Consider the following 11,694-nt stretch of genomic DNA (forward strand, 5'->3'; position numbering starts at 1 on the left):
TTTTTTCCAAGCCTACCCCTCCCAATTGAAAACACACTCCTTCCATCTACGAAAAATACCCTCCCAATATATACATACAAATAGCTTTATCCATGTAGGACTTAATGGAAAATCAACCAAACAACCCCTTGATTCAATGTAAGATGTGCAAATATGAAKCCCAAATCATCCTCATAGTCTGGAAAAATAAAGAAAGAAATTTGACCTGCATACAGCATACTCATACAGCATACTCCACCAAAGGCTTCCTTGATTCAATGAGGTTTAAGAAAAGTTGATAAAGACTAACAACTCCAGAAACAAGATTCTCACCATTTTTCTTTATGAAACTAAAAACATAATTAAAACCAAAAGCTTTAAACTAAAGAAATGTACGTAAACTGAATCATCCACAATCAATTGTACCTTGTAATACCTCTGATCCTCTTTGGCCTGTTCTTCCTTTTCATTCAGCTGCTTTTTGACCTATCAATCATGATATCCAATCCATTAAAACCCAAAAAGTAAGATCCAAAATCAAGGATACAAAAAGAGTATAGAATATAAAACCTATAACAAATTATCTACAAGATTACAAAGCACGATATGGATGGAGACACAACCTTTGATGTATGAACTAAGAGTATCAGGTGCAAGTAACTAATTTCAGCACTAGCAGTACAAAATACAACTTTTCTGCATGAAGTACAAATATCATATGCAAGATATAACTTATACCACCTAAAATACAAGTAAGTAAATCATTTAACTTACAAATTTTTATGCATAGCATTTAATTTAAATTTAAGATACAGCTTTAACAACATCAAATACAGATACTGGATGCAACATGCAAGATGGAACTTTACATATATAAAGCACAAATCATTGTAACACGATTACACTGAATTTGATGAATCTTTAGAAAAATGGTGGTAAGAAACAGGACCGCAGACAGATTTTAACATGTRATAACGTCAATCAATAACCCATAACCCAACTCATGATTTAGAACTTAAGACCAGCAAATCAATGAGTTCCAGATATACAAAAAACCAAAAGTGCTTACGTGCAAGAAAGCTCTTCAGCTTTCCTCCATTCATCCATTGCCCTGTGGATCCCATCTTCATTTCTTCTCATGTGAACTACGTGGATCAAAAATCGGATCTATAATTTCTTTTTGGACCAAAGCAGTTACCATGCTAAACACCTGCCAAAACATCTTAACTGAGTGCCATGGCTAGGAAACCTTATACTTCAACAAAATATAGAAACACTTCTAAGAATAAGAAAAAAACAAAGACATTATTTGTAATATTTAAAAAAAAATCAATTTTGGGAGTTGAACATCAAAGAGATCAATGAGTGCTTTTCTTGACAGCAAAACAGAGTGCTCAAAAAGTTAAAAACTAGTTCTTTAGCCACAAATTGATGAAATACCTGAAGCCATCGAAGCACATATGTTGAGTCAGTTATGATCACCAATCGTCCCGTCAAATTTCAAATTTGGGCATTCAAAAATACATCTCTCTCCTAGTGATGGCAAATTGACGCCTATGCTTTTCAGCATCGGAAGATCCTCTAGATGCAGTGTGTTTAAACATGGCAATTCGTAGCCAACTGAATTGCTGTGTGCAAACAGAGTCTGCAACTTCTCACAAGACCTAATCTTGATGGTCTTGACGTTCTCTAGTGGCAAACATGAAGACAGAACATTTTCAAGCATCGGGCAACTTTCCAAAGYAAGAGTTTCAAGATTGATGAAAATGTGACTCTCCTGATTTCCGCTATATAAGCTCTTCAAACGAGTTGCACCAGAGATCCATAACGTCCTCAACTCCTTGGCAAATTCAAAGTTCTCCTCAATTTGCTTCACTTTGGGGCATGCACAAATTTTRAGAGTTTGTAAAGATGGAAATGAGATGCCGATGGTCTTCAGTTCTGRTAGTTCCCATAGATGCAAAGTTTCTAAAAATGGAAGTTCAAGTTCACTGTCAACTTCAGATAACGATACTATCTTGTCACAGTGTTTGATTTGAAGAACTTTGAGGGTCTTCGGCAGCCATGATGATGGAAACACAGTTGAAACCTCTGGACAACTGTCTAGATACAAAGTCTTCAGATTGTTGAAGCTCCCAAACAGCTGTTTCCCATTATATATACTTACTAAACGGCGATTATTTGAAACTCCCAAATTCTCCATAGCAATGCCCAGTTCTCTTTCCTTTTCATCAAAAATGCTGATCATATTGTCACATCTTTCAATCCAACATCCCTTTAACTCATTGAGAACAGAGGCACTTAAACCAGATAGCAAACTCTTGAATTTATTATCAATCAGAAATACCAAGTTGACATGACTGATAATGTTCTCAATACCCTTAGGGGAATGGTTGAATCCACGAATCTGCAGGGACCTGTTGTATTGWGCAAACCGACCAGTTCGAAGGTACACATCTGCAAAGACAAGTTCACGTCTTCGAAGATCTCTCTCTCCAATTTCACCTTCCACCATGACAGGTAATGCACATAAGTGGAATGTTCCTTGTGGTGCGGGACTTCTTTTGAGAATTTGAAGAAATTGAGTGCCACTAAGAAAAAGCGGAGATTTGTCACCGTCAGAAATCCGACAGATGTTCCACTGATCCTGATTCATCTCTTCCAACAAACATCCTACACGGTTGCTTTCAACTCCTTGAATTTTTTTGATATTTGGAAATTCGAGGTAGTCAAGATGACATAGTAGAGATATCTTATGAGGTATTCTCAAAGTAGGTGCTAGTAGATCGTTAACCTCCACATCTGGAACATCTTCCATCATAACACAATCTTTGAGCAGGAGCTTCCGAAGGTTGTTGGAACTGCTAAAGTTTGGTAAAMGCTTAATTGATGATCCTGAYAGATCCAAAACTTCTAGCTTAGTAAGTGGATCAAAAGTTGGCACTGTTTCTAAGCATGTGCAACCAGCAAGAGAGAGATGGGAAAGGTTTTTGAGGTTCAACATGGATGGTAAATGCTCAATCGGGGTGCCAGATAGGTCAAGAAATTGAAGCTTGATCATATCTTTMACGGGTTCAGCCCCGTTCGATGCCAAAGAGGTGATACCAGCAAGATTTAGCACTTCAAGATTCAATAAAGATACATTCAGTTCAAGATTCTGCAAGATGGTGCAGTTCTTCAGTACGAGCTGCCGGAGGTAGCTAGGATTTGAAAGGGTAGGGAGGTACTTGATCTTTGTTTCCGAAAGATCAAGCTTTTGAAGATGGATCATTCTTTCAAAAGAGATATCTGCTATATCTTCTAARGAACCASAGTGTGAGACATCAAGAACCTCCAATTTTATAGCAGATTCTAGAGATGGCAACTCTATCAAGGATGGACAGCGAGAAAGGAACAGTTCACGAAGACCGGATAGTTTGGAAAGGGGTGGCAGAACTTTGATATTAGTTTCTGAAAGATTAAGCACTTGAAGACATGTCATACGGTCAAAGAGATCATCCTCGATATCATTGAGATTCTTTGAACCTGAAAGATCAAGCACCTCAAGGTCTACAAGGGGTTCGATGCATGAGAATTGTTGCAACCGAAGGCAATTCTTAAGATAAAGATGACGAGGATTAGCAATGTTAGTAGGTAGACGATCAAGGGTAGTTCCAGATAGGTTAAGGGTTCGAAGGGAAGTTAGACATTGTAAAGATGGATCATGAAACTCTTCAAACTTGGTAGAACCAGAGAGATCAAGAGTTTGGAGACTTCCTAGTGAAGTTAAGCTCCGTAATCTACCTAGGTTTTTACAGTCACGCAGTAGCAAATGAGTAAGCTTTTCAAGATTTCTGAGCAATGGTGTGGTTGAAACCAAGGTATTGGAAAGATTAAGGATCAGAAGATTCTTAAATTCTAAGAAATTTTTATCCACGTAATCCAGAGAGACATTACCAGAGAGGTCAAGAACCATAAGATGTTTAAGTTTTGCAAGATTTTTGACCCTTGTCAAGTAAGGACAATCCTTAATTACTAGCCACTGTAGTTCAGCAAGACAGTAAATGGATTCAGGCAAAAGAGTGATTTGCAGTTCAGAGAGATGAAGGCTTTGAAGTTTTGGCATGTTATTGAAGAATTCCTGTTTCAATTCATYGAGAGATCTAGCACCAGAAATTTCAAGAACACACAAAGCTTTGAGAGATAGATTCAGCTCTTCCAAAAACACACAATCTCTAAGCACAAGAACACGAAGCCTATCCATCATAGCCAACGGGTTGGGCAATGATCTGATGTTGGGATTGAATAAAGCAAGAACTTGAAGTTCCTTTTCAGATTGAAGGAATCTCATGAGAACATCCTCGCCAAAATGGGTTCCATCAAGCAATAGAGTTGAAAGATTTTGACCACCTYTCTTTAAAGATTGTTTCTGTTCTTGATTCTTCCCATTAACACTTGTCCAAGGTGTTTTTAGCATTCCATCATCATGTGTGATTCTCCCAAAACCTTCTGTATCAGACGTGAACACTGTTGCCAACCCAAGACTAGCGATTTGGTCAAGACATTGGTAGAGATCATCAACTTCTAAAAGTGACTTGTCCATGAACACACGACCACCCTCTTGCTCTTTCAGTAAGCCACAATCCGTAAGCTCCATGACAATATGATGACCCTTTTCATACAACTCAGTCATACTTCCAAAACCAAGATATCCTTCCAAGATCCAGTAAGTTATCAGCTCATTGTAGTGAACACCGCCAGAATCACGAAAAAAATGGTAACCATCCCACCATAAATCTTTCAGAACACCGATTGGCAACACACTGTGCATCCTGCACAATAACTTGTTCACATGATACTCTTCAGATGCTTCTTTTAACTCCTTCTCTAGCATAGAGACTCCGGATGCTTCTAGACCAAAGTAGCTCAAGGCTTTTGCTATCATTATAACTGTACCAGGCAAACCATTACTTTTTTTGATGAAGTTTTCGCCTAGAGTTCGGATCACTGGAGACTGTCTCATTCGAGCATCAAGTTTTTCAATCAATAAAGAATTGGAATCTGCTCTAGGCAAAGCTTCCACCTCAACCTTAAATAAACCTTCATCTTCCCTGCTTGATCTAGAGATGAAAACAATTTGCAGCTTTTCATCATTATCATGAAAAGGAAACATTTCTCTCCATACTAACCAAAACTTTTCTTCATTCACCTTCCTCTTAGTTTCGTCATTCGTTACATCATCTAGTACTAGAAGAATTTTTTTCCCTTCAAGTTTCTTCCTTAACTTTTCAATCAAAGTCTCCGCGATCTCCACCCCACCACTGATCGTTATCCCATTACTATCATCCTCAACCTCCCACTCCTCAATAATGGGAAGTAAGCTTAGCTGGCAAGCGATACTCTCAGAGAGAGACTGMATGTTATAGTCTCTAGATGTAAACACCCAGAGTGYAAAATCAAATGATCTATTCCTAGTACTAAAGTCACTTACCCTCTTTGCCATCCATGTTTTCCCAACTCCTGGAGATCCGAAAAGGTTTACTTTCTTTTCACGTTGTATGGCTTCATATATTYTCTTCAGTTGCTGAATTGAACTTATCCCCTCCATTACAAGTATTCTACAACAGTAATTTCTGAAAACAGCTTAGTTTAGGAGATTTTAAGTMYTAAAACCAGAGGGTTTCAAAGTTGATTACAAGCTCTAGAAAAAAAATGGTATAAGATTAGATTTACAACAAAATCGTTTGGGTTTAGGTGTAAAAAGTACCGAATCGACATTTGCATTGAAAAACGATGAYTATTGACAAATGCACAGCMCAATCGATTACGAGATGAAACAGATGAAGCATGAATAGCATAATACTTAAGAATTTTGAGGGAAAATACCTGAAAGTTGAACTCCGACGATTTGAATCTTTGGTGAAGAAAGTGTTAATGGCTTTTTTGAGGGTAGTTATAGAAGTTCCTGTTGTGATGTCAACGGAAGTCAACGTGCTCTATATCTGTGCCGTTTCGGGGTTGTTAAAATGGAGTTATTACGATTTTTGTCCTTCTACTTTGCTAATAATTATTATTTTCGTCCCTGAAGTTTAGAAATTACAACTTTAGTACTTATAGTTTGTGATTTATGGTTATTTTTATCTTTGTGCTCATTCTAACCTTAAAGTATAAGAGACTAAACAGTAAAGAGTTATAAACTATAGGCGCTAAAACAATAATATATTATAAACGAATTACAAACCATAGAGATGAAAGCGTTAACTTGTAAACCACATGGACTAAAATCACAATTGTTAACAAACCACAGTGATGAAAAATGTAATTTACTCTTTACTTTTTCTAGTACGATACGTAATAATTTTACCCGGTAAACGCTAATTAGATAACAATGACCATCGTTATTTATGGGCAGTACTGGCGGACTTAGGAATTTTTAAGAATGGGACATCTTTAAAGTGGATCAAAGTCTGTAAAGTCGTCCAATGTGTTTTCAACGGAATTCCGTCGAATCGAGTATTTTTTTAAGTTTTTTTTGTTGAATTTAATAGACTTTCTTGGTCTTTTTGTTGATATTCCTTGTATTTTCTAATATCGCAAAACACTGCTCATAATTAATTGAAGGAGTGAACAGGATCCTGCACGGAGATGAATAGGTCCACCCTTGCTTATGACATAAGAACTCAATCCTTAACATATCTCTTACGAAATAATATTATCAGTCGTTGACATGTGGTAAGGTAAAATCTTACTCGATTAACATTTAATAAACCACCCTATGAATTTTTGTAAATAACATTTTTGATTCAGAAAACAAATATACATACATATATATATATATATATACACACACACGTACTATATTATAAAACATATAACAAAAACTCTTAAAAACCATTTTTTATGCATGAAGAACGATTTATTGATGCATATTACTTAAAATTCAATATTACGTAAGTACAACTTATTAAAATTTCATTTTTGTAACAACCCACCACAATTTATTATGTGATAATCTTAAATTTATTATTTTCCTTCATATTTTTACATTTTTATTGTTGCAAGTATTTTTAAAAAACATCTAAAACACCAAGGGGCCTTTTACCAAATGTATACTCGGGTAAGTGAACATCAAGTCATTTTACTTTACCGGATGAATATGGTAATTGGTAAGGATCAAGAATCTTACCGGTGTAAGAGCGAGACAAGGACCAATAGTCTTACCCGGTAAGTGAGGGCGACGACTCTTACCACGGTAAGCGCTTACCGGATAAATTGTTGCATACGATACCGTTTTGGTGGATTTAAAATCTTATCCGGTAAGTAAATGACAGTGTTAAATTTTACCGGTAAACACTTACCGGGTAAGTGTTTAGTAAACGGCCCCTAAGACTTGAACCCTTACCTTACTAAAAAAATATTAAGCTATATGATAATACAAAATACCACTAAGGGGTTGTTTGGCAATTGCTAAATGGTTTGATGTAGAATGATTAAGTAGTCAGAATGATTAATAGGCTCTCATGATATAATGCAAACTGAAATATAATTGTTTGGTAATTGTGTACAATGAAATTAGGGTTCTTAATAGTTAAAGGAGATTTATGATACAAAATCATTCAAATGGTTTTAGAACCATTAAGAGACAGACTTTTTTTTTGCCAAACAAAATTCACATCTTAACGATTCAAAAGTTGCCTCTTAATAGAACTATTAAGAGGTAAACAAACAACCCCTTAAAACAATGATAATTTGATACACATTTATCAAGTTACATGACAATGACTATTTTGATACTTTTTTGTTGGTTTCTAATATTTAATCACAACCACTTTTGAATTATCTTTATGGATATTATATGTTGACTTTCTTTGGAGTTATATACATGGTAATGGCTCCCCTTCATCTTCTTAATAATTGAGGCCTAAATTTGTACATTTAGCCATTCAAGTTCCTTTGATATTATATAGGAAGGGGAGAGAGAATGGATGAGATTAATCACTTTATGCATCAAAAACATTCATTGAAGTTTATCGAAAACTTAGAGGTGATTGTCAGAATTGGTGATGATAACAATGATAAGAAAGGCATCGTCCATTGTCATGGATGTCAAGAACCCATATCGGATGGCTCTGCGTATGGTTGTATCTCATGTCAGTACTTTCTGCATAAGAAATGTGGAGAACTAAGACGTGTTATCAATCACCATATCCATCCGTTGCACCCTCTTATGCTTGTCGACCATGGTGATCTAGAATGGACTTGTGACGTGTGTCGTAAGGAAAGCCTAGTAGGAGGTTTCAGCTACTACTGTATGCAGTGTAACTTTGATGCATGTACAAACTGTGGTGTTGCTATTCCATGCAAGGAGGAAGARYTGATCAGGTTTCAACATGAAGGTCATCCACAACATACTTTAACCCTCCAGTCGAGACCTGCGTCTTTCCTCTGTGACGCTTGTCATTCTAAGGATGAAGACTTACTTTATCTATGTGAAGATTGTGATTTCTGGATCCACAAGACTTGTACTTCCTTGGCGCCTACTATCAATCTACCCTATCACCATAAACATCCTCTCGTTCTCGTCTATTCACTTCCAGACAATTTCTATAGATTTGAATATTTTTGTGAGTTTTGTAACACATACATCCTACGAAATGGTTGGTTGTATCATTGTGCAAATTGTAGATATTTTGCCCACATTAAGTGTGCCTTTAATGCAGAGCAATCATCTATTCCAAGGTCAAACTTTTCCTCTTTTTATTTGTACTTTTTTTCTTTTTGTCAGTGCTTCTTCTAAATTGAATCTGTCATTTCAGTGATCCTCTAGGTACATCTGTTGCTGAAGAACACGTAAATGATGTTCTGCAATTTCCCATGTCATTTGCATTCACAGATCCACTAAAATTACTTCATTTGGAAAAATTATCTCCAGATGATGATGGTGAAGCAGAGATTAACCATTGGAGTCATGATCATCCATTGATCCTTAACGTTGAACCCCGAGGTAACAACATAACCAACATTGGTTGTAGTGATCCAATAGAGGTATGTCATGGGTGTGTACGACCCCTCTCCCTTCCATACTACAGTTGCAAAAATGGATGTTTATTTACTCTCCATAAATATTGTGCTAAGTTACCACTCACATTAGAACATCAACTTCACCCGGATCATTCACTAAACCTGGTCGACACCTATAAAGATGTGAACTACTATACATGCAATGGTTGTTTTTGCAACGGCAACAGATTTGTTTACACGTGTGAAACTTGCAGGTTCTGTCTAGATGTAAATTGTGCATTTTTACCTAACACAATCAAACATATATCTGACAAACATCCTCTTATCCAAGTTATTGATCCCATCACTCGTTGTAAGGCATGTTACAAATTGTTTGATGGTATAAGCTTTGCTTGCAAGTCTTGTAAGTTCCGATTAGACGTGTTTTGTGCTCTATGGTCTCCACGTTTCCTTACTCATAGGTATTGCAAAGGACATGAAATCCCATTGACATATCCCCCAGTCGAAGATCATCCTGAAGATTTTTATTGTGATATTTGCGAGGAGGAAATGCACCCCAAGCGCCCACAATATCACTGTCACAAATGCAAAAATTCCTTTCACCTTAAGTGCATTAATCGAATCGACTGTTATGCAAATGTCAAGGAGGAGGGCACTATCAATGTTTCTTATCACAAACACCCATTAACATTTGTTCGAAGAGAGAGAACGTCCATATATGTGTGTTTTGGCTGTAATCTGGATATTAACGGTCATTTGATTCTTGAGTGTCGGACTGGAACATGTCCCTTTAGAATATGTCAACGATGTCATTTAAAAGAACCCAAATAAATCTCATTTGTCCCATGCCACATTATTGTAGCGTATATGGAAATGACTGTATATATTACTGTTTTCGTACAAGGGTGTGATTTGTTACGTATCTATATAATCAACTTTCATTCCCTTTCTCTTTTCACATCATCTCTTTTTCTATTTTTCATGTTGAAACTTTTTACAGCTATTGAGAATTTTTCTGTTAAAAAGTAAATGAAACTGTATCATTTCTTTTTCTCTAAACTAACTATTAGTTACATGGTTAATGTTACTTATTCTTTCACACTACAACAAAACCAGGGTTATAGGACACTCCCAAATTGTAAGCGTCCTAATAGATCTCTTTATAGGACTTTGTTTATAGGACCAAAAAAATAAAGTGTCTTATCTAATGGTGTTGTATTAAGTTTATATGACGTTTTTTAATGTTGTAAAAAGTTTTTTAGGACATTTTAATATAAAGCGTCTCATTATCAACTTTATAGAACACTATTTGAAAAAATGTTCTATAAAAAATTGAGTTTATAGGACAATTTCTCAAAAGTGTCATATAAAGTTGTTAATGCGACACTTTGTATTAAAAATATTCTTAAAAACTTGTTAAGATGCCCAAAAGCGTCATATAAACTTATTACAACGCCTTTAGATAAAATGTTTTATATTTTGGTTCTATAAATTAAGTCCTATAAAGCTTTCTATTAGAACACTTAAAGATTGGAGGTGTCCTATAAACCCAATTATGTTGTAGTATCAATTGCAAATAAATTAACAAAATTTTATGTGGTAATAAGATTCTATATAGCATCAAAATTCTATTTTCTATATTTGGAAAATAAAAAGACAAGTTATTTGAAGTTATATATCGATTATTTTATAAGAATAAATTATACAAATGAGATTTTGAATATCTATACAACTATATTATAAAGTATTTGGGTAAAATTCTTAAAACCATTTTCACTGCATTAAAAATTGTTTAATAATACATATTACTTAAAATTTAAGATTATAAGTAAATGATGCATGGGTACAACTTGTTAAAGTTATATGTTTGAATTCATATAATTTACTATATTATAAAGCATTTGTGTAAAATTCTTAAAAACCTTTTTTATTGCATCATATATTGTTTAATGTTGCATATTACTTAAAATTCAAGATTATAAGTAAAGTTGCATTTTAATACAACTTTTTAAAGTTATACATATAACTAACTGATAAACATGTTTAAATGCAGGATAAACATTTCATTTTAAATATAAAGAATTTAAAATAAATTAATTCATTATTAAACCTAAAATAAATTAATTCGTTATTAAACCTAAATTAAATTATAGTAAAAAAGATTGAACCGAAAATTATCTTTATAAAAAATATTATATTATTAGACCTAAAATAAATTACTTTGTTATTGACCTATATTAAGTATACTAAAAAATTGGACTAAAAAAATTATTAAAAGAACGAGATATTTTAAATTGTTAATTTGATAATAATATCGATAAAAAATTTATGGGTTTTCAAATTTATATTTTATTTAAATATAAGAATATTATCGTTTGTCAAATCATGCAGAACAATATTACAATTTTTTTTTATTAAAATCAAGATATATCTTGTTGCATTAAATAAATAGGCTTTTAGTATTATTAAAATACGTTCTCCGTATATGAGAAATAAGATTGCAGGACTTTCAAACTATTTTACATATCGAATATTTTAAACGGAGTGATAAAGAAATTTGAAAACGAATATAAATTTTAAAAAAATGTTTTTTGGCAGCCGGCCACTTTGTAATTAATCACAAAGTATTCTAAATCATAGCGATCATCCTATAAATTAAAGTATCTATGTTATATTATAAAATATTTGACAAAAAAAATTAAAAACCATTTTTTA

General features: G+C 34.2%; 3 protein-coding genes across 5 annotated transcripts; 1 reads left to right on the forward strand and 2 right to left on the reverse strand.

Moving 5' to 3' along the window:
* Nucleotides 1-159: 159 nt before the first annotated feature.
* Nucleotides 160-2,568, reverse strand: LOC112503980 (putative disease resistance protein At3g14460). Of its 2 annotated transcripts, XR_003068111.1 has the most exons (3): nucleotides 1,420-2,568; nucleotides 1,049-1,189; nucleotides 160-465 (listed from the first exon to the last, which is right to left on the reverse strand). XR_003068111.1 is itself a non-coding variant. In XM_025107945.1 (2 exons), the coding sequence occupies exon 1, from the start codon at nucleotides 2,492-2,494 to the stop codon at nucleotides 1,448-1,450; it is 1,047 nt and encodes a 348-aa protein (XP_024963713.1). In that variant the 5' UTR covers nucleotides 2,495-2,568; the 3' UTR covers nucleotides 1,047-1,189; nucleotides 1,420-1,447. The 2 variants fall into 2 exon arrangements, 1 of the variants encoding a protein (XP_024963713.1); XM_025107945.1 differs by lacking the exon at nucleotides 160-465 and having other exon boundaries at nucleotides 1,047-1,189.
* Nucleotides 2,569-2,652: 84 nt separating this feature from the next.
* On the reverse strand, nucleotides 2,653-5,566 carry LOC112503974 (probable disease resistance protein At5g45510). Its single transcript, XM_025107939.1, has 2 exons — nucleotides 2,774-5,566; nucleotides 2,653-2,673 (listed from the first exon to the last, which is right to left on the reverse strand). The coding sequence occupies exons 1-2, from the start codon at nucleotides 5,564-5,566 to the stop codon at nucleotides 2,653-2,655; spliced, it is 2,814 nt and encodes a 937-aa protein (XP_024963707.1).
* A 2,341-nt stretch (nucleotides 5,567-7,907) lies between these two features.
* LOC112503976 lies at nucleotides 7,908-9,848 on the forward strand. 2 transcript variants are annotated; one of them, XM_025107942.1, is made up of 3 exons: nucleotides 7,908-8,697; nucleotides 8,775-9,003; nucleotides 9,441-9,523. In XM_025107942.1, exons 1-3 carry the CDS (start codon nucleotides 7,940-7,942, stop codon nucleotides 9,456-9,458), a joined length of 1,005 nt encoding a protein of 334 aa, XP_024963710.1. In that variant the 5' UTR covers nucleotides 7,908-7,939; the 3' UTR covers nucleotides 9,459-9,523. The 2 variants fall into 2 exon arrangements, with proteins under 2 accessions (XP_024963710.1, XP_024963709.1); XM_025107941.1 differs by having other exon boundaries at nucleotides 8,775-9,848.
* The last annotated feature ends 1,846 nt before the right edge of the window (nucleotides 9,849-11,694 follow it).

Source organism: Cynara cardunculus, unplaced genomic scaffold (assembly GCF_001531365.2).
Source record: "Cynara cardunculus var. scolymus isolate 2C unplaced genomic scaffold, CcrdV1 Un_Scaffold_4257, whole genome shotgun sequence".
Lineage (NCBI taxonomy): Eukaryota > Viridiplantae > Streptophyta > Magnoliopsida > Asterales > Asteraceae > Cynara > Cynara cardunculus.